The sequence below is a fragment of the Nothoprocta perdicaria genome, unplaced genomic scaffold (genome assembly GCF_003342845.1).
Source record: "Nothoprocta perdicaria isolate Ctin4 unplaced genomic scaffold, notPer1 scaffold_11, whole genome shotgun sequence".
Lineage (NCBI taxonomy): Eukaryota > Metazoa > Chordata > Aves > Tinamiformes > Tinamidae > Nothoprocta > Nothoprocta perdicaria.
Window position 1 is genome coordinate 1,471,288 of NW_020454205.1, and position 23,453 is coordinate 1,494,740.

The window sequence follows — 23,453 nt, forward strand, 5'->3', positions numbered from 1 at the left end:
CCTAACATTTCCAACATTTCCAGCTCCTGCTACCCAGTGTGCCAGTCCCGCCATATCTACAACAGTTCTAGAAATGACCTAGTCATGGGATGTTCCCATCCCTCACCAAGGTAATAGCATTTTACTTAATACAGATGTTTTTAAAAGCCAGCTTTTGATAGTGCCATTTTTTTTCTTTTCTTTTTACAGGAATCCTACCACAGTTACAGGAAAGGAGTGAGCAAAGGCAGGCAGCTCTCCCCGCTGAGGCCGGTCCCTGTTGCTAGAGGTAGCCTCATCTGTCCCAAAAGGAGGAGGAATCACGTGGTGGTGCCTGTTGGTGGTGGACACCAGTGGTGGACCTTGGGTGGTGGGGGCGGCTGGTTGCTCGCACCCTGCCCAGCGGCTCCCGTGTCCAAAGGCACCTCTGGATACAGGGATTTGGCAGCGGATGCTCCAGCGAAGGGCGCAGAGGCTGGGCGGGCTCCTCCAGCATCCCGGGCTTTGCTTGTTTTATTTGCGACCGCCTTCGTTCCAAACGTAATCCTGGCTCAAATTGGGGGGTGCCTTGTTGCAGGATCCGTATTTGCTTCCAAAATGATGACCAGCTGGGAAAAGATGGTGTGAGGGGTGGCACCACCTGGGTTCTCTGAGTGTTTTAACCTGCTGCATTTGATGAGCAACAATCTGCAGAAAAGGACTACTCGTTTAAAAAAACCGCGATACATTCAGAGGCACGATAAAAGCGTACACTTCCGAAGGTGCTTTTATAAGAAGATTTATTTTGAATTAAGTGATTTCATGATGAAACATGGTCTTAAACAAAATAGATATCAGTATGAAAATAAAATTACACACAGAAAAATCTTTTCCCAAAATGTTCCTGTGTAACAGGAAATGCAACGCAACAGTCCAGTGTTCAACTAAGTAAATAATTATGCAGATCTGTGAGCAGATTTAAACCTGACATTACAGTCCTTGAAGCCAGGCACAATGAAACACCCCTGTCAGACACACAGCACATCTCATACCTGCTCTCCCAGCCTCAAAATAAATTGAAATGTGATGCAATGTCAATGGAGAAAAAGACATACACCATCTTGATGCCTAAAGCACATTTTCCCCATTTAGTGTTTTGTGAGACATATACCAAATCCAGGTGAAACTTAAATTCTCTTGTAGAAAGATAGAAAAAACTTGGTATTGTATTTGATATACGGTCCTGTGGACACTAAACTGAAAACTATGGAACGGATTAAAAAATACACCACAGGTTATACTTAAAGCTTAGAAATAAATACGCACTATATATTCGCAGTGCCCGAAATCCTTTGAGAACAAAGAACTTGGTATAAAATTAGATCAAGTAATTGTCAAAAATGAGGGAGATGCTAGAGTCTGGATGCCTGCATCCCCGCTACAAAAACTGGTAAAACTACATGCAGACACACTGAAAACCAAAGCTTCAGTTTGGCAAGGATGAGAATAGCGGGGGGCACCAGCTGGCCTTGCCAAACATTCACTTTAGTGCCCTGTCTTCTCCAAACTGTTCCCTTTCTGTCCTGTCCTGTCCTGCCCCTTGCGAGTATAAATATTCTGTTGCTCATACAAAAGGCAGCCTTGCTGATGTGGATTCATGGATGCTGTCATAGTTATGCCATCCAAGGAAAAAGAGAGCGAAAAAGAGAGCACAGAGAAGAAGTATCCTGCTTTATGATTTATGTACATCATTTATGTACTTGATATCGTTAAAATTCTTCCTCCTTGTAGCACTGATAATGAACAGCAGTCTCCAGGTGGACACCTTGCAGGATAAGGCCCTGCTGCGTGGACGGACTATGGAAGCAGGAGGGTCCAATGCACTGGTCGTCTTCTAGTTGGCGACTTCACATTCATACGGATCTCCTGCCACCTCAGTTACCATCTTGAGTTTCTTTAAGGTGAAGAACCAGATCCTGAAATGCTTCCTACCTTCTTACTTAGTATTTCTTTTTGTTTTTTAATTGTCATCCTGCTAGAGGGTGAGAGTTGGCCAAAGCCAACGTAGTCATTGCGTTATCACCTAAAATACACGCCACAAACTCCACACCAATTCCAGAATGGCAATAAATAAATAAATAAACACTCTTTGTGAAAAAAATCATGTTTTTTATAGAACCCTAACACAACCCAACCATCTGAAATAAGCACATTGTTTTTCACTTGCCTTTTGATTTGGCCCACTACACTTACAAGGAAAGTTACCATTAGTGGTAATGATTTAACTTTTTATCAAGCACCGATTAGCTTGCCAGGACAGCTAGTCATAAACACAGCAACTGTAAAAACACAAATAAACAAGACTTCCCAGCACCACCCTTATCTTATCTATAGAGCCCTTCATTCTCTTGAGCAGTCCAATTAAAGAGAACCAAACCGAAAGGACAAAAACAATTACCAGAGGAATTATTTTTCCCATCTTCCGCTCCAGACTGTATAAACTTAAAACATTAGCTAAAATACATCTTGCTGCACGTGCGGGCGACACCACTGTAATTCAGGCTTAGGAGCCCGTTCTCCTGGTGTGTTACGTTAATACTCTTGCGTGTCCCTGTTGAGTGAGCAGGGCTCAGCTCTGCTCCGTGTCCCAGCTGCTATTTGCAAATGGCTAATCCTATTTCTGTGCCCGCTCTGTCAATCCTGTCCTCGCCCTAGCACTCTTCACGGGCTGCACTTTGTGCGCTGGACCTTCCCTGTGGAACAACCGCATCTTATCATTACAATGCCTGTAATTACCTCCCTGCACCAGCCTAAATTATGAGGCTTTGGAGATTTGTTTATTCAGGCAGGAATCTATTTATAACCGCTCAGCTCCAAAGTCTCACTGCCATCAGCACTGCAGTCGAATGTGACATTATGACATCTGGGCAAAAAATACATATCTATTTTATATATTTTTTTTTTGCTATCTGGACTCATTGGTATTTTCCAGCTGTAAAAACCACCGTTTTCTTGATTTAAGATGAGAGCTGCTGCTGAAGGGACGTGTCGGTAGATGATGTTGGGAGCCACCTGCACTGCTCTGGGCATCCCTTTCCTCATGGGGATGCGGAGGGGCTCCTGTGGCCTCGGGGGCCGCCCTGACCTGCCCCACAGCAGGGGCTACTTGTGCCTCCTGGCAGCACATGGGTAAGTTCTGGTCAAAGGAAACTTGGTGAGAACCGTCCCCTACCTCTGTTACCTCTGCAAAACCAAAGCCAGAGCACATCTGCCCACTGGATACCAAGTCAAGTGTTTGTTTTCCAAGTAACTTTTATGACTATGGGATGAGGAGATATTTGTCCTTAACTCACGCACAACATCTATATTTCAGAGCAACTCTTGGGCTCTTGCCGCTGTGGATTGGTGGCAGCTACTCCTGTTGCAAGGGAGGCCAGTTTCCTTCTCAGCAGAAGGATCAATGGAAGCACAACCTGGTGCAGACCCTGCAGCTGGTGCAGGAGGCCGCCGCTGAGGACCACGTGCAGGTAAAGGGGAGAGGACACCCTGTGGGAAGCGGCCCCGGGGAAGGCAGGCCAGGCTCTCGTGGAACACTGCAGGCCTGTATATTTAAAAATGATTAGGTTGAGATGAGCACTGAACTGCCAAACCAGTGGAACAGCCGACTGAGGCTGTTGAATGGACTGAGAATAATGTAACTATGTCCTGAAAACCAAAATATAATTTCCACTATTCAACTTTTTTTTTGTTTGTTTAAAAAAGGATGAAGACTTGGGCTTGGCTCTATCCTAAATTCACCATAACTTCCATTTATCTTTCCCTCAGACCAGCAATTTCAAATGTAACCCCCTAACCTTTTTCTTTTGTTAAAATATCTAGGCAAAAACCCTTAGCTTAGTTCTAACACAGCCACTGTGGCTGTGCTAACAACACTGCAAAGGTTTTGTGCTTGCAACATCTCATCTTAATTCTCTTGCAGTCTGGTTGTGGCCTGCACAGTAGAGGCAAAACACAAACGGTTGAAGAATCCAGGCTTGAGTGGTTATTCTGAAATATTCTGCTTGCAGTAGACTTTGCTTACCTTTAGGAAGTGAGGAGCAGTGGATAGGAAAGGGGCGTAACAGTGGTGGCTGAGAGTTAACCTGCGCGGTTCACGTTAAGGCAAACGCCTGTAATCTTAACGCTGGAGACAATCCTTAACGCTGGATCCTCGTTAGCACTGAAAGGACTAAGTTGCTCTTCCACGTAAAACTAGTGGCAAGATCAACACAGTTGTTAGTATAATTTAATATAAATAAGTCTCAATCGCTGAGAAGGAATAACGGGCTTTATGCCGTGGCGAACGAACTCATCCCGGCTATCCCGGCAGAGCTATCCCAGGCTTCCGCTCCGCGCGCAGGAATTCCAGGCCTCCCGGACAAGGCGCTTCCAGACGGTTCCAGGACCCGCAGCCGCTAACGCCGCAGGCTCTCACAAAACTCCTGCAGTTAATACCGAGATTACCCACGGCAAGCAGATGATACAGCGAACGCTTGAGAAGCAAGCTTGCGTGTGGACATGAGGAAGAAGGAAATCACAGAGGAAACCACAAAGCTGCTTTCTTTCCTAATAATTAAAATCCAAGCAAACTACGGGTCCGGTGCTCTGACAGGGTACCTCGGGCCAACCCATTTTTCTGGTGCCCTGCCAACATGCTGCTCCCTCCCAGGACACGTATTTACTGCACGCACTGCGTGACCTGGGGTAGCGGCTTTAATGTGGGGCTGACGCGGCGGCCAGCAGGTCTGCGGCCGGGCTGGATTTCACCCTGCACAGCAGCATTAACGCCTTTTCACGGCAGGCTCACAGCGTGGATAATGAAAAATAGTTTTGAAAACAAAAAGGGAATTGCCTAAAGAATCCCAAGAACACCTGATGACATGTGTGTGGGTTCCAGGCAGCTGAATTATACATTGCACTGCAATTTATTGTGGATTAAGAGAATCCTTCAGCACATGGACCTGCCGCCGATGCTGGGCATGCAGCCGAGGGCCGTCTCCAAAGTGCAGCGGGCGCCAGCTCCGCTGTGACGATCCCGTCTGCCCCATTCCCACCTTTTGCAGGGTGTTGAGCAGCACCGCTGTCCAACCGTAGCACCGCGTGTGTGAACAGCCCTCCGCGTGCCGGGGTCTGCGCGCTGGTGATCTTGTCAAATGTTTGCAAAGTTCTGGATTGCGACAAGTCAACTTCCATTATTTGGATATGCATAAATACAGAACGAATGTGTGTGGTAGATATAAATAAAAACTGACAGATGCATTTATTATTTTTGATTTGTACAAAAGCATAACTTAAAGGCAGACTTGTATAAACTTCTTTTGTGCCAAATATTTAAACTTTTAATCCCAAAGAGTTTCTGGTTCTGTAGGTACAGTTTCCACCTGGGAAATCACCTTTTTAGACCACAGATAACACAGTATTGTAAAATCAAAACTCTGCCGTCCCTCAGCCAAGCACAAGTTGCATCCTGCTCCGAGCGCCAACGTTCCAGCTACTCAATAAAGTGACCGTAAGGAACGAGCCCTGCTGGCGGGATGTGCGGAAGGGGAGAGCTTGGCTACTGCTCAGGGTGTGCACGAGCACGTGGGACATGCAACCGCAGCAAAGATGGGCAAGCGTGAGGGTGAGAGGAGGATGCCAGGCTTGGATTTTCCTTTGCTACTGAACGCCGGTCAGAGGAGGCAAGAAAACTTGCGTTACTTGCATGAGGTCCAGGCGTCATGCAGAGACCGAGTTACTCCTGAAATCACAGGATGCTTTCGCTCGGCTTTTGCGAGTGGGTTTTCCTTTGTGCTGGGAACATTTGCTCCGGAAGCCCCATGGGATTCCTCATTCTCAGCTGCCGCCACCACGATCGCGGGGACGGCAGCTGCTGCTGTGACATCTTCACTGCTGAAAAGACGCCCAGCAGGTCAGGAGCGAGCAGGACACCTCCCTGAGGCACTCGGTTTCCAAAGCAAGCACGGCAAGTTGACTTCAAAGCCACCTTCTCCCCCGGAGCAGGCTTGCAGTACTCCAGCGCTATCGGGAGGAGCAGCACAAAGGAGCTTTGCGCTCTCGCTGCCCTGCATCCAGCGCAGCTTTCTGACCTGTTCAGAAGCTGCTGGACGGGCAGCACCTCCGCAGCTGCACAGCCACGGTCACGGCTCTCTGCCGGCTCCCCGGGACCATCCGCAGGGAAGTACCAAAAAGGGAGGCCAGCGGCGCGGTGCCTTTCCGCAAAACCAGGCAGAAACAAAGTGGCGCCCATGCAGCGTTGGAATTGCCATAAAAAAAGAACTCAGTCAAACAACACTGGATAAGAAAGCTACTTATCAGAGAAAATGCAAGCTTAAAAAGACGATGAACAGTTTACATCTTTAGGTGTTCACTGACAGAGGACAGCAGTGGCATTCTGCTCAGTGCTTCACCTTGAAGGAGGCTGCTCATGGATTGCCAGCTAGTGTTTTATGGTGCTGTACAAATAAAAACTTGCGGGGAACGTATGAAATATCAGTATTAAACTCCTTTGCATTAAGTTATCCAATGCATGAAAAATGACCCAGATGCATTTAAAATAAATGCATATTACAATATCACATATAATAAGTATTATAAAATTATTACTTATGTGCTCAGTCCTGATATCTATAGACATGGCACCGTGAAGAAAGCCTGGTTCCTAAGCATTTTATAGATACTCGATAGTGATGCAGATTGCTGTCAGTCAGATCATAATGTCCCTTCAACTTTGGTACATTCAGTGCAAAATATTTTGGGAGTTTTTTTTTTACCCTTATAAAAATAAAAGGCATTTTTTTTCCCTTGAGAGTGCTTAAAGAATAAACACTAGCACAATGCCTGTTGAAGCATGAAACGTGACAAAAACAGAAAGAGCATTTCTAGTTTGCTTGGTTCCTGTTCACACTCTAAGAAACTCATAATATAATGAACCTATAAAAATAAACAGAAGTCACTGTGTAAGGATTCTTTTCCTGATATGCTGTGATAAATTGCTAGTTTCTTCTTAAAACAGTTTCCATGCAGTATAAAGCATAAAATCAGTCTTATTGAGTTCATTTTATGATAGCTCTGGGTTTTTTTTTGTCTGTTTTTTTGCCATACACACCGCTTGCATATACAATTCCACAAACCTCCTTAGCGCCAGCCGTGGCTGCGATGTCCTTTGCTGCAGACTTTCCTTCCAACTCACTTGTGCCCCAGGAAGCTGCAATCTATGGTGCACACCATGCAGGCACTCGTAGTCTTAGGTATAGCAAGGACTGGATATTCTAGTCTAATATATGGCATAAAATAATGAACCCTTATGAATCTTTTTTAAAAAACATGTCTACGGTGTAAATTTGTTTCATTTATGTAATGAGGGGGCTGAATGATTTCTCATTTTGCCCGAAATTTCCTATTCAGCAACTTTGGTGAGCCCCAGTTTATGGGTGTAGGTGGGTTTTGCTGCAGCCGTGTTGATCGCAGCACGGGACCGCGTTTCCTGGCGCACAAACGTAACAAGTTTGGCAGTCCTCAAGACCTGTGGATGGCGAGACCTGACTCTCCCTGCACGCCAGGCACACACCAGTGTCTCTGTGGAGGATCTGCCACTGCCACAGGGCCTTCAAGTCCTTTGCAAGCTCACTCCCCAAATCCCGTTTCCCGAATTGTACAGTGAAACCATTTTCCGCTAGGAAACACGATAGAAACGTTCGTTCAGCCTTTGAGAAGACAGATCCACCACGTCCACCGAGCTGGGCACTGTGGCTAGCGAATCACTCAAGTCCAAACGTACTCGTCTCTTCCACTGCTGTCAACAGTTTTTCGTACAACATTGAGAATGACGGGTAAGGGGGAAGGTCCAGACGATTGAAACAAGTGTGAGCCCTTGGGGAGGCGAAGGGAAAAGGAGGGGAGAAAGAAGAGGCCAGTAAATACATTAGTCAAAGGAGTTCAGAAGCAAATACACACACTCACACTGGTACATGCTCGTGCAGCGACAGCCAGAGTCTTCTTTCAGCAAACGTGCCATCAAATGACATTTTCCTGATGAGAAAGTGGTGGGGTGTAATCTGACTGTTCTAATTAAAATAATTCAGTGAGAAGCATTTGTCAAGGTCTTTAGAACCGTAGGAATAGGTCAAAAGGGGCAATGTAAATTTTATGCATTAAATGTGAAAGAGAAAAGAAAAAATGAAAAAAAGGTACAATTTAAGAAGGAGGTTCTGAAAGCTTGGTTTTAAATGCATCTTTTGAGAAGTAACATTTTTCTCTGCACTGATGATACTTGATTACTGTATTAGCCATCATTTACAGGCCATTACAGTTATTGGATTTGCTGAAGTATTAAAAAAGTGCTTGAAATGTGCAAAAAACCATTCTGCATGAATACAGGACAGACTAACCTGACGCTCTTCACACTTCCTCAGCCAGTGGGTGGACTCCGGCCCTGGGAAGTGACTTTTCGGATCCATAATTCAATCTAATTACTGATTTATGCTTTTACAGATGTGGCTGGGCAAGTCAATGACCTTTAGAACAAATCCTTCTGTAACTACATGGGAATATGCACGTACTTCTAAGGTACCTTCACGTGCACTTAAAGAGGATAAATACCATTTTATTTCTCAGTTTCTAATCTCAAGTCTTTTGATACACTTTGGGCTGACTCTTGCAACCTCCTGCAGCAAACAAAAAGGGGGATTATAAACATTTACACTCTTAGAAGAATGATGGGACACCAAAGGATGGGCCACTGAGGATAATTATGCCTAAAACACTGTCGTGGACGAGCCTGCTCCAGTGAAATAGGTAATACAGCTGCTCCTCTGTCAGGTTCTTAGGGAAGAAATGCTGGGAAGGGGAGTAAAGCTCTTTACTGAAGCCTCACTTCAGTTCTCTGTAGAGGATGAAAATCTTTCAGTATTTTGATAGGTCTCTGCTTAAAAATTAACTTTATTGTTTTCCAATAAAACGGTTTACAGTTATTTCAGTACATTTCAGGAGATAAACATTTCCAGCAACGTCCCGTCCTTCACAGCATGACCCATATTAAAGATGAATGTAAAATGTCAGTGGAAGGACTCGGCAAGGTCCCTAATAGCAAGTACTGTTCTTCATTGACCCTGCCAACGAGGTGCCTGTCCAGGGCAGACCTGTAACGAGCTTTCTCCAAGCCAGAAGGAGCCACCTTCCATGGGAGCAACTTGACTGCTTGCTGAGAGGCCAAGTGCCTCTCAGATCTAGCTACTAAATTGGTTAAAAACACACCAGTTCATTACAAATCCCAGGGAAGGTCAAATACGTCACTTAAAAGTGACAGCTTTATGGTGTCATAAAAATATTGGGCTTGAGAAATGCACTCACAGAGTGTCACAAACATCAGTGTCAGCATCAGGAAGGCAATCCCTTAACATATGTATTGTATTCTTCCCTCCGCAGGAAAACAAACAAAAATAAAATGAAATGAAATGAAATGAAATGAAATGAAATGAAATGAAATAAAATAAAATAAAATAAAATAAAATAAAATAAAATAAAATGAAATGAAATAAAATAAAATAAAATAAAATAAAAAAATAAAATAAAATCTGCCAAGGTGGCTGGAAGACCTCAGTGATCTCTGGAGTTCAGCGCAGACTGAGGAGGAGTCTTAGGCAATTAACAGTCTAACCACATGCTCCTGCTGCGTGGACTGACAACCCCTCATTAGAACTCTGGGTCATGCTGTGTGGGCTGTGAAACCACAATTTTTAAAAGACACAGTATATAATTAGTGAGGGAATCATTATAAACTGGTTTAATACTAATAAGTTTCCACAGGAACTTAAGGAAGCATTTCTTCACTGTGAGGGTGACAAAGCACTGGAACAGGCTGCCCAGAGAGGTTGTGGAGTCTCCTTCTTTGGAGATCTTTAAGGCCCGCTTGGATGCAGCCCTGTGCCACGTGCTCTAGGTGACCCTGCGTGAGCAGGGGGGTTGGACTCGATGACCTCTGAGGTCCCTTCCAACCTTCGGCATTCTATGATTCTATGATTCTATGATTCTAAGGTACCTTGCTTTTATTATGGAAATGGTAATTGAGTTTTATCTTAATTTGCAAGGTAAGTTTGGAAATGCAATCATCAACTTTGGAAAACCAAATCATTAAAAAAAGAAAAAAAACGGCAAAAAGGTAAGATTTTAGTCTATGGAGGAAACATATGCTTTTCTCACCCTAGCCAGCAGTGGTATCAATATTCAGTAAGAAAGATTTTTCTCTGAAAAGTATTTTCCTGTGCCAACATTTCAAATCATGTGGATGCTACCCATTCATCCTTCTGTACTCACATTATATGACAACACACCAAAAAATACTGGTTCCTAAAGTCTGCAGTTTGAGTTGACCTCCAGTTCACTATAACCTGAACAGCATTACAGCAGTGAAACGGGTTAAAGCCCAGCCATTCGACAAAAATATTGTTTGTATGTGAATGATAACGTGTGTTCAAAAAATATACAGCGACAAAAGCTACCGGGAACACAACCAACTTCTCAACATGTAAATAAACTGCATGAATTACAGTTTGCCTATTGATTTAGTGTAATGCACAAAGTGATGAGAGAAAAGGGGGGTAAAAGCGGCATCAAGGACAGTAGTAGCTACACTAAACTCCAAATAACAGATTTTTGGTGCCTTTTACATGCTACTGACCTACTTCTGCAGAAGTAGTACTTGACATGCATGTAGTAAAAGTGACTTGATCTGCATCTGACAAATCTCAGTATTTTGACACAGCATTTTGAACAGATTGCCCAGTAGCCCAAATTTGCAACTCAGGTTAATCTCTAGTGGAGATTTTTGTGTTTAGAACCCCAGCGGGTGAGACCACAGTCAGGTACCTACATAACTGTTAGCAGTCGGAAGCCTCTTGGTCTGGACTTCAGGCCAGTCCTACCTGGTGTCTACCTGGTCAAGTCTTTGAATCTGCCACGACTTGGGCTGAACTGCACACGGGAGCTGAAGAGCACAGGGGCAACTGCTGCTTTCTGCTTCGTGCTTCCACTTCAGGGTGCGCAAAGCAGCTATAAGCAGCAGTATATTTTCTATGACATCTAGGCTCCTTGTACGGATGCCAAGAATTGCCAGATTGTTGTAATCCCATATGTTTGTCACGGACAGCTCTTTCTTTAAAAATATGTACTGCTTGTTTCTTTTAATTCTCATATTCATAAAAACATGTCAAAAACAAAAGAGCACCTACTGAAACAAAATCTAATGTTTTCTAAACAAGGGAATCATAAATTAAACTCCAGAGGCTTGACACGTTCTCCTAGGCATGAAGGTGAAGATATGGCAATTCCTAGCACCTGCTGGGCACCCTACAGATGTGAAGATTCTCAGCACCCTTCCCCACTGCTCCATAGGGAGCAGTTTTATCCTATAGCAAGAGCTCTACATTACCTTCCCAGAGGAAATTCTGAGCATCATTTCCATGCATGGACTGACCTTTTCTGTATTGTAAGTTCTACATGTTATTGCAAGCAGAAAGTTCAATATTAAAGAGTGTAGGGAAAAGAGCAAAGGGAAAGATTTCCGCAATCTCTGTTGTTACATACGCTTAAAATAAGTTAGAATTAAAATGTTCATGTAGTAAATAATTAAAAATAAAAGCTGCTTCTTTTTAAACTGTATCAAAGCTAGCCCATACATCAATCAGAATCAGACTATAGGTAGACTTACCTGGCTGAAGCAGAGCACAGTATATTATATTTTAATTTACCTAACAACATTAAAATATAGATGTCAGCCACAACTACACTGCCTTGTCCATCTCCATGAGAGTCAAAATTGAGTTCAAAGAAACATGGATATAATCACACATTGCAACAATAGGGAAATAAATCATCTTGCAAGGCATCCCACATTTTATAACAACTTTTTTACTCTTTCCAAGGTGCTTATCCCAAGAGCTAATGTGCTAAGGTATCCCTAGCCTTAACATCACTAACACAATTTGCACACCCGGGCGTACCTTGGAAGAGCAGTGATCTTCCCCCACTTCTCCACGCAGAACCTTCTCGGACCGTTGCTCCCCCGTAGGGAGGCAAACCCTTCATAAGGGATGCTGGATGTGCCTGTAACAAACTGCCAACACAAATAAAGCATCACGGATAGAAATATATCAGTATGCCCATGTTAGAGCCATTCCTTATGTAACAGCACTTGCAAATAAGGTAATGTCTGAGCCTTAAGTAATAAAAGCTGCTTTAATTGTAGGTTAAGGGAAAATGGATCCAAATTCTATATTCAGTAGCAAAATCAAGAACAGTTTTCCTTTTCTGATTCACATATTATAAGCTTTAATATATATTTTAATCACTCAAGTATTTCTTTCTTAAGTGTATTTTTTAAGTTATAAAGTAATAAAAATACATGCTGTAAATTTTATTCACTTAAAATTACTACAGTAATCCTCTGAAGGTTACCAAGCTATTCCTATTAGCTAATACTGACATTATTTTAGGTGTTATAAACCTAGATAGAAATTAATTTAGTATTTAACTTAAATGACACCGAATATTTCTACATAAATCAGCTGATTTCTTACCTGTAAAAGTCTTAGTCGTTGTTCATTGTTGAATCTTTCCACAGCAGCCCAGAACCACCGAATTACAATGTGATTGTCATGATAACCTGTTAAAACAACAATAGGCTTTATATGTCTAATGACCACAAAAATGTTTGAGACAACACTAATAAGCTCTCCTAGCTCAGGCCTGGTCACAGTATTAATGCCATATTTCTTATCTAGCTGCAGCAAAAGACAAATGAGAGAAAACTATTTCTGAGAAGGAAAAAAAAAGTCATATAATGCAGGAAATGTGGCAAAAAAGAAATTTCTTTTGTAAGCATTTCTTTCATTAATCAGTCTCAAACAGGAGTGCCAATTCTTGGAGTGAGTGTGTGTGTGTGTGTGCGTGTAGCTAATAAATACATATATATGTAGATATGTGTGTGTAAATAAGATCATTGAAATATTTAAAGCTGCAAATGTTGCTGCAAACCATCTCCCTCAAAGTAGTTTCCATTTTCCACTGTTCTCAATAGTTCTCAACTGCCAAGCTGTAGTCACCTGGCACTGTTTCTAATTTTTCTTGAGAGGAGAAGAGGCAGATTCTCTCTCAAGGGAAAAAAAAAAAAGGTATAATTACTATTTCCACTCGACTCCAGTGTCTGAGTGATACGCTACCAGGGCGCTAGTGAGTAGAGTATCCTCTGTGAAGAGGCCTCTTTCATTTTCTATGCTGTTCAGACAAAAGAAAGTACAACACATCTGTATCTGTAGTATAGGATAATATATTAGTGTCTTAGAATTTGCGTAATTCCAGATTCCCCTACACTGTGAGTGAACAATAAAAAAATAATGTTACCTCCTCTATACTCGGTGTTATTTCTCCAGTCACTCAGGTCTATTTCTGCTGTTCCAGCTATGACCAGTTCCAGTTCTCTTGCATCAAATACAGACACGAGCCTGGCATCAACTACCTGGAAAATGAAAAAGAAAAAAAAAAGTGTATTAACATTTCTTCATTTATTGATTTTTGTACTTCTGTAAACAGACTTGTCTGTTATGACCACATTTATCAAGTAATGTACTGGCTTGCCTCATGAATAAGGTTTTTTTTTTATTTTTTTTAAGGCAAATACATAGACGATTTTCCCACCCTGTACTAAGGTGTATGTCCATTAAGTTTTATTAGAGGTTTCACTCAGTTTCATTCACTTTTGGTAGAAAAAGTTTATTAGCTTCAATAAATAATACTCAACTAAATGAGTAAATAACGCTCAGTTATTCTAGGACAGATTGAGATCAGTATGTTCAATTTCATTGTCCAAAGCAAAATATGCAAGAGGAATACCTTGAAATACAGTCTACTGGGTTATGCTCTGTATGGCATGTACTATGTACTCGGATGATCTCAGAGACCCAAAGAAGAAACACGTTCACTTCTGCAGCACTCACTGTCGGTCATACAAGCTAAAATCGATTATATTTTCTAGGGTTTTATAAAGGGAACTGCAGTATTTAAGCTAGTGATTAACAATGATATTTCCATACACACAGATATGTATAGGGCCACTTCTGGCTGTGCATTTATCTGCTTTTGGGGACAGTGTATTTAGGAAATGTATATGAGGAGAAAGATACTTTGAAGAGACACACACGTATACTAAATTGAAGCTTTTGTTTTGTTTTTACCTCATAGAAGCCACGAACTAGACTTTCTGTCTGTTGTACAACCCCTCTCTCAATTCTCCATTTCACCATTCTTTCTATATATTCCTTCTTGTTCTTCTCCGTAACTGGGATGTTGGCACCTCCTGGCTTCAACTCCCGTTCTGTGATCTTAGAAGAGGATGGCAACAAAACATTATAAAAAGAATAATTATAATAGTTAAAACTTCTAAGTTGAAGTAATTCCTTAATGGTACTAGCCAAGGTCAACTTTAAACAAATTGAAATATATGGAATGAGAGAACATTTTTTTCCCCACACAAGATATTTAGCACAAAATGTGAAGAATAATACAGGTGTTAATCTAGGTATTGTAATAGGATGCCTGAATGCTAAATCCACTGTAATTAAACTTAGGTGAACTACCATCAGTAAAGCAATCCAAAATTTTCATATTTTGAATACTCTGCAGAAAATCTTCTTAACCAGAAAGACACGTTTGACCGGTTACAGATAATAATTCCTCCCAAGATTTCAACATTGTTTTCATACATGAGAATATTTTAAAAACAAGTTAAAAATCATTAGGGAATGACAGTCATTTTCTGCCAAAATAAATGGTTAGCTTGCAGGAGATTATAAAGAGGAATGGAAATGAAAGCAGGAATCCTGCACACCTGCCCAAAAACTTCTTCATTCACAGTAAATGTCAGATCTAGGATATCATGTATGTCATTGTCCTTCATCCACTGCAGGCTCTGATGAAACTCCTCATCAAGGTATTCCAGGTCGCTTAGGTCACACAGTCTAACAAACAAGATGAAAACACCCAAGTATAAACGACAGCAGTGGCGTGCACTCAATAACAGAGCTTTGACAGTTACTGGCCTGCAAAGCAGACCAAGAATAAAGACAGCTAACAGAAAAATCAGGAGAACAAAGACACTGTTCCAAACCTCGGCGTGTTTGCCTACTAAAAATAGCAGCTACTTGCATAACTCAAACTGTTGTTTTGCTATTGTACTGAACTCCAGCATTTGCTAACTTAAAAGATGCACTGCTTTTCCAAGCTTCTGCTGCTTCTTTTTCTGAATCTGTCCCATACTCGGTGTACACAGTATTTCTTTATTTGAGCAAAAATTAGGAAAATATATAATATTTAAGAAAAATTTCAATTCAGAAATAAAATGTTAAGTTTTAATAACAGGCAGCTGCTGCCTTTTACTGCTTATGTTCCTACACTGCCACCTCTCTTGTCCCCTTGTTGTGCAAAGTCACTTCAGACAGCCTACTTACCACGCAAATACCTATGAACTTCTGTGATATTGCCCTTAACTGGTCCATTTATAAAAGTGAGCCAACTATTACAAGCTTTAAACATTTGAGTGGTCAGCTGCTGCTCTTGCCAATTCTGTGTGACACCTTGTTCTGTGAAATAGTTCACTGACATGAGGTGAAGCACTCTCAGGTCACTGCCTTGTACGTCCAGACATGCTGCCTAAGTGCAGTTCTTACTGCTTCAACCAGAACAGTTTTTCTAAAAAAGTCCGGTCTAAAATATCCCAAAGTAAAGCATCTCAACATGGAGACTGCCAAAAATCAGTCCACCTCTGAGTGGGTCTTGTGGTCTATGTTAAGTGATTCATATCCTATCCTATGAGTCACTGGAAGACATACGAATAAGAACTCTATTAATAACCGGAATAAAACCACAGCATTGTACAACTTGAAAAAGAATATTTTATAGACGAAAGATGATACCACAGCTAAAACAAGTCATGAGGGTTTGATGCTGCTCAGAAACAACATATATTGTGTTATTAGGTACCTGGCTAACATCAGAGGCAGAAAAAAATAAGCTTGTAAGGAAGTCTTGGCTTAAAATGAAATGATAGAATTACTGGAGAAAAACTTCATAATTTATCTCTACTCAAAATGGTGGGTGGGGAAGGAGACAGAAAACTTCTACTCACATTCGGAGGAGAGCTTTATAAAAGGGCCGTGTAAAGAAGGCATCAAGTAAATACTGATGTATGAGAGCAAGACCAAGGATCCGACCACTAAACCTGAACCTAGAAGAGAAAGAGTTACAATCATGGCACTGAAATCCTGTGGTCTGTACACTGCTTTGTCAGCAAAACTCACATATATTTCCAAAACTGCATTTTCAAATCAGATAGCAGTTTCAAATTGTGGTATTTTGTGTCTTCTCATGTCTCTCTGACATTTCTACTATGGCACACAAAAAAAGCAAATCAGCAGGGTGTGGAAAGCCCCTCAGTCATCTGAGCTGCTACTTTATAGAAATCTTGAATCCATATTAACCCGTTCGATCCCTACCAGACAAGGCCTTTATAAAAACACAGTTTCCAAAACAATAGCCAGTGTCTGCCTATTTTCTGCACACTCCTTGCATTGAATAATTTATTTTCACACCACTGAGAGGATGAAGATCTTTTGCAGCCTAACAGATGTTGCTCTTTTTTTCTCTTCTGCTTAGGGGACTTGCTCTCTCTTCTGACTATTGTGGACTTTCATATATCATTTAAAGAGCAGTGGCTGGATTCTTAAATATCTCACTCCTATATCTATAGGATCTAAATGACTTCCTCCACTCCTTTTTCCTTCTCTTATCTTCATTTTGCTGGAAGTACAGGGAGGATTGAGAGACAGGTTTGAGATCGGATGAGTCAGATAGTAACCTTGCAATAGAGGTAATGCAAGTATTCCCAAAACAATGAAGATTAATGAAAAATCATCCACATCTCTGGAACTAGGTTCAAGTCTAGTGTTACTTTTCAAAGAAAACAAAGTTTCTTACAACTTTCTGTTCAGATGCACCCTCAGCAGGGCTTTACCCGGGCAGACAAGAACCTTGCTGGTCACATCAGCCCCTCAAGGCCGCTCCTGGTCCTGGCTCCCTTGACCACTGACAAGGTCCATGCTGGAGACTCATGAGATTCCTCTCAGACACTCATTCTGGCTTCCATGGAGAAGCCAGCACCTACCTGTGCTACACAGACGAGCGGCTGCCATTCCACTGTTGCCATCACCTAATGACCCATCAAACAAGACTCTGCTGTTATTCACCACACAGCTTTACAAGCATGAGCTTCACAGGCTTACAAAGATCCCATGCTTTAAATTATCTGAGCACAATTAAACTGGGTGATAACTGTGAAAAGAGTATTACATAAAAACATACTAAAAGTATTTCTTTTTCCATTTTTTCTGTAAATCCTTGCCAACTATGCTAAAAGTTTGTGTCTGTGTACATATTTGGTCATGAGCTATGCTACCAGTAGCCTTTCTTTTTTACACTCAATAAAGATATCTGAAGAGATTCCAATCCAGTAGACGGGGGCTTTTTTTCCCTTGTAGAGACCTCTACACCCTTCAGGAAGTCCTGGACAAATGATGTACATCAACATTTCCTTCAAGTCAACTTAGGACATGAAGGGAGACAAAAGGCCAATATTTTATCCACAATTTCTTCTTTAAATTTGCCTGAGGGGTTAATACTGCTTTCACAAAATGACTGTCTCCTAACGCACGAGAAATGCAGAGTTCTGCTGTGAGATAATCCCGTGACACATGTTCCAAATCACAGTTTTGCTGACCTTGTGAGAAGTAAGATCATTTAAAATGACCACAAGAGAAAACAAAATGAAGAAAGTCTAGAGAAATGGAATTACTTTGCTGCTGGTTAAAAAGATCAAATTATGTGTTACATGTCTGAACAAATATGAGCTGTTCTCCACAAGTGGGAACAACAGAAGACATCTGAAAAACAAACAAACAAAATAATTCTTACCACTCATGGTGATTGTCTACAAAAGCAGACATAGGACTTATTTGTACTGTATAGGTATCATTGGCTGAGTATTCAAACAAACCATAGTAGGGGTTGAAGAGCTCTCTAGACACCAGGAAGAAAAACTCTCTTGAAGGTCCACTGTAGTCCAACCTTTAAAGAGAAATGTGACATTACTATGAAGTGTTTACTGCATACAATTAAACATGCTGGTGAATCTACATTCCTTATGTCACATTTTATATTAAACTTTCTTAACGTTTCAACCAGAACACTGACCCTGCACACTGCTTAATGCCAAGGGATGCAAAATGCTCTTGGAGTCCCTCTGAAATGGAAGGCTTGGAAGACTAGAATGAAATGCTACATGGATGGCCTTCCTCAAAGACCATCTGCAATGGTCCCTTTGCCATCGGAATCTACCAAATAATTCTGGAAAGGCAAAGGACACCTGAACACAACCAATGCTAGAACTATCTTCATCTGACAAAGTAAGGATGACGATGAACACTCATGGTCTGTCCTTGCAGCAGGGGTAATATTTCTGTTTTCCCTGACAGTACCATCAGAAATCACTTCAGCGTTTAATCTTTCTCGGCCTATTCAGTGCAATTAAATATCTTCTGCAGAAGGCATTTCCTTTGGGTTTTGCTATTTCAGGATTCCAGTACTAATGGACAAGGAATCTAAATAAACCCTTTCTCCTGAATCATAAACAAACTTGCTGCTGACAAAGCACTGAGCCTGAATTTTGACACTATGTTGTGGGTCACCAGTGAGACCAATTAAGTTTGAAGTTAACGCTTTGGTAGAGGTGGAAACCAGGAAATGAGGGATCTTCCTGTACAGAAATGACTATAATCCTAACAGCTATAAAGCATCTTCTGTAGCCTGAAGAACTCTTACTTGACTTCTAAGGTCTTGCTTCAAAACTAAGACAATGCACACAGGTCAAAAAGTCAGCTTCCACATGGGACTCCTATTACTGACATTTTGTTTGTCTTCTGTAGAAGCTTATTAGCTGCACGTGAGACTGGCTTGGGAAGATGAAGTCGTCAGGAAAGTAAGGGCTAGGTACCCTTATTAAGTTGAGGGCAGAGCCTCTCTCCTGCTGAAGGAAAAGTATTTTTCCTTCTGTCACATGGAAGAAGTCGGCATCTGCTGAGCTTCAGAGGTGAAGTCCTGAAACAGATTCCCACCCTGGCAAGCAGGGCAGATTCCACCCCTCAAACTGCAGAATGAAATTACCGTCTGGTATCATGGGCAACTGATGGGCAAATTAACAATCTTAATTAGGTACAAACACCAGACCAAGAAATGATTCTTGCAAGACTCTTGCAAACTCCTGGGATAGTCAGAATCGCTATGAAATCTGAATCATAGAAGAGAAACCGTGTGCTCGACTGCCAGCCAGCTCCTACAGCTCCCTTAGTGAATGGCACTGCTGTGAGTCACATTAAATAAATCAGTCGTGTGAGCGCTGCCCCGTCCCTCAGATTTATCCCACAATTAAAGGCTTGGCATGAGGGGCAGGAAACTTCATACAAGAGGTATGCAACCGCACAACAGCTGCAAGTGGGGGGCATCTGGGTATTCAGGAATAGAGGAATATGTTGTTGGCAACGTGAGCCTGGTCTCCTGGGAATCACCAGGAGAACACTTCGGATTTGCCACTCTTAAATGGGAGGCATCCGCTGTCAGGAAAAGCAGATTGCACAAGACTCTTGTGGTTTAATTTGTTATTATTCTGAGATACCTTAAGAAGACATAGGGCATTCATACATTCTCCTATGTTACAAAACAAACAAACAAAAAAGCCCTTATTTCTTTATGAAATATATATCGAAGGTTTAAAATACTGGTGATATTTTTGAACTTTATCTGTCAGGGAAATAAAGAGTCCCCCAAAATTATTTAAGGCATTTTAATGCCCTCCTGGCCTGCTGTAATGATTGCAGAGGTTACCTGAACCAAAATTAAGCCTGGCTCCCAGGACTCATTTGCAGATTACACTTCTTCCTTGAACATCTGTGGTGTATAATACATGTCCCTAGTAGCTCCTGTACATATGGACTTGTGAAAGCATCTTCAAGACTGCCTCCACTAAGGAGGCACTTCCTGGATTTTAGGGCTCTTCGCATTCTCTCTGACCCTTCAACAAGGCAATTATGACAGAGGTGAAAATTTCATGCAGCATTTTTAGATGTCATGAAACATTCACACATGCCTACTATGTAGGCATCTGAGTAGGCCTAGCAGGCTAGGAAACAAGGATTTTCACAGGCAGACAATCAAAAACTAAGAGAATTATACACTACACACACAGCAGGAACATTTAAAACCATGAAACATAGACAAATTAGTTTTACTACCAGAGCAAATCCAATCCAGAAAAAATCCTTTTTTATCATCTCCACTAGTTCAGATTTTTTTTTTTAAACTTGTGCTTAAAAATAATACAACTTAGAGAGTATAACTTAAGAAATCATATTCTTTGTATCATTTTTCTTTTTTTCCATCTGCATTATGAATGATAAAAAAAAAAAAACCCAATAGTATCACAGGTTGTTGAAACTGAAGCTTAAAAAATGAGAGTGAACATTCAGGGAGTTATGATCCAAATAATATGAAGGGCAATAACTATGTCTAACTTACCCCTATAAATCTAAAGTTACTTATATACACATCCCCACCCTGCTCTGTCAATAGAGCGCAGTCTCGCACGGCACCGGCCCCGTCATTCCAGTTCTGCCTTCTCTGTGTGGGGATATTACTTACATGAACAAGCCTACACTTGGCTCTCAGCTGTCAACTTCTTTATTTTAAACCTTCAGTGACTTCTTGTTAATACTAAGGATTTCAGGGGGAACTTTAAACAAACAAGGAGTATTTAGGGTTTTTTTTCAGAGACAGGTTCAGTTTATACTTACCTAATCTTGTGCTTTTATCACAATTTAGCAATTTTAAAGACTCACACATCACACAGTACTAACACACAGCACTGCAAGAGCTGTGCGCTGCAGTTTCCTCAAATACCAAAGAACAAAATTTCAAAGGAATACCTGTACTTATTTGACATATAGCCACAGCTTAGTTCCTTGCCCTGGCTTGGACACACAATGAGCATCTCTTGTAGCAGGAGCTTTCAGCTCCTATTGCCTTAGGTAGGAGCTGAACGAAGGACTGAGCCTTCAGCTCGTTCTTGAGGCACCAGCTGTCTTGTACAAAGCACCGGAGGGATATTGTCAGGGCTAACAGAAAAGCAACACAAGCAACATGACAAAGTGCTGTTTGCTTTTGCTTCGGCGTTCCCAGCAACATTCTGAAACACAGGGTGACTGTTCCGAAAATTCACATAAACAGACGTACAGCTTCTGCAAAGCAGGATGCATCATGTTTCACAAGGCCTGACTCGAACAGCTGTATGTTCTAGGCTTATGTATGTGGCATTTCCTGACCACAATCCTTCCTCTTTTCACCCCAGACCACAAAAAATTTGGTGAAACAGCACAGCTGCAAGACATACCGAGTTCGGAGTTGACATCTACTTCCCTCTTCTACTCACCCTTCTTCCCCAACAAATGTTACATAGAGCTTATTTCTCTGCAGGTCTTTTCTTGAGTAACCCATAATCTGGTTAAAGGCATCTTCCAGCAAGTGGTCTCTTCTGATGATTAATCTAAAGATCAAAATAAGTTTGAAAGAGCAATTCATGAACGTGAACTAGAGTTGGAAACATCTGTTTACGCTGCAAAAGGTAACAGGGTAACTCTTACTAGAGCACTGATACATATTTTTGCTGATTTAATCCAGATCAAGTAGCTTCTGTTTGGTTTTGCTTCTGTCCTTCCCAGGTCCATACTAAACCTCAGTAAAATGACTCATACCAAGAAGCATTTGGACAGCTGAACTTAAAAATATTAGCAGTTTTTAAGGCATTCCTTGAAAACTAATTCTACAAGTCCTCTTTACTGTGTAGAACTACAGTCTTAATACAAGCAAAGATGCCAAAAAATAAGCCCATCTAATCTTCTGAAAAGACAAAAGAAAATGTAACTATTTATTTCACAGTGATTCCTGTATGGGAAGAGTTGAAATGTGTCCTGCTCTGTAAACATGAGGCTCTGCAAGCATGCCCTTTCCCAACGCTCTTTCTGTCACTGCATTAGCAATATTGTTTGGACAAAAACATTTGGAAATACTATGGAGAAGCAGTGCACTGAATTGGTATCCTCTGCTATGCATTGTGTGCCGGTGCTATATCTTTTACGGCAAGGTTAATGCTTCATTTCAAAAGTGTGAGGGTAACGGTGACACATCTGTGTTCCTTCTAGCAGGAGCAGGCTAGTAGGTGTGCAAGGCAAGACCGGCTGCTGGTGAAACAAGTCCAGTTTCAGGACCTTTGTCAACGTACTTTAATTTCCCTGGGCCTTGTCCATATCCTTTAGTCTCCAACTTCCTATAAAAGTTCCTCAGCTTGGCTTCAAAATCTCTTTTGTAAGGAGCCGGGGCCCGGGCATTGGCACGCTGAGTACCTGCAGGAAGCAAGAGGCACAGAGTGAGCTATAAAAACATGAACTGATAACATCCCTTTTTCTAAAGAAAAGACTCTTTTAGAGCAAACAGCACAGGATATGTTTGATTGCACTGGAAACCACCTTTACAGACTAGTTAAAGCTGCATGCCTTCAAGCCTGTTCCACATTCAAGGCTCTTTGGCTGCTGATTTTAAATGGTATTATGTTTATATAGTTAAAAAAAAAAATCCAGATTCCAGAGGGATGCAAAAATTTGATTAAAAAGTAACAGGAGGATCAATTGGAAAAACTTCATGTTTGTTAAATGTACTGTATGTCTAAACTTTAAGATAGCTCATGCTCATTAAATAAATACTCCCCTCTGTTCTGTTATTAGATTAAAATTATTAAGAGAAAAAGCAATAAAAAGTAATATAAAACATAAAGAGACAGCCCTCTTCTCTGTAATGTGCTCCTGTTGAGTCTGTCAGCTTGAAGAATGCAACTCTGCAAAGCTGTAAAGAAAGAAAGAAAAAAAAAAAACACCAGAAGAATGAAAATGTTTGTACCTAAATGGAAAGTTCCCATTAGGGATTTTTTTTTTCTTGGGGAAGTACAAGGAAGAATAATATTATAATATTGTAAGAACGGAAATTGATTTTGAGGACCAGTTTCCTAAAAGCAGGAACAGATTAGTATGCCAAAAAACACACATAGCCCTTCTGCTGTTTCTTCTGCCTAAGTCTAATAGATGCAAATCAAGTGTTTCAGTCTGATCTATTTTGAGTATCACGAACACTAGAATTTCCATTGCCTCCATAGGGAAATCACTTCAATTGACTGTAATTGCAAGAAATTGGGCCACAGAGGCAGTTTACCCTAGAGTTCTATTTCCATCTTCTCCCCTCTACTTTTTACTACA

At 41.4% G+C, this 23,453-nt stretch overlaps 1 protein-coding gene across 1 annotated transcript in view; it reads right to left on the reverse strand.

The window, feature by feature from the left end:
- Nucleotides 1–5,280: 5,280 nt before the first annotated feature.
- HECW2 (HECT, C2 and WW domain containing E3 ubiquitin protein ligase 2) overlaps nt 5,281–23,453 on the reverse strand; it is a 133,127-nt gene continuing 114,954 nt past the window's right edge. Inside the window, exons 20-29 of the mRNA XM_026047485.1 lie at nt 22,430–22,550; nt 21,581–21,694; nt 18,016–18,168; nt 16,175–16,273; nt 14,879–15,008; nt 14,226–14,372; nt 13,396–13,510; nt 12,573–12,658; nt 11,997–12,109; nt 5,281–7,869 (exon numbers count right to left, since the gene is read on the reverse strand). Of these exons, the coding sequence (XP_025903270.1) occupies nt 7,758–7,869; nt 11,997–12,109; nt 12,573–12,658; nt 13,396–13,510; nt 14,226–14,372; nt 14,879–15,008; nt 16,175–16,273; nt 18,016–18,168; nt 21,581–21,694; nt 22,430–22,550 (1,190 nt within the window). The 3' untranslated portion in view covers nt 5,281–7,757. The remainder of the gene's footprint in view (nt 7,870–11,996; nt 12,110–12,572; nt 12,659–13,395; nt 13,511–14,225; nt 14,373–14,878; nt 15,009–16,174; nt 16,274–18,015; nt 18,169–21,580; nt 21,695–22,429; nt 22,551–23,453) is intronic.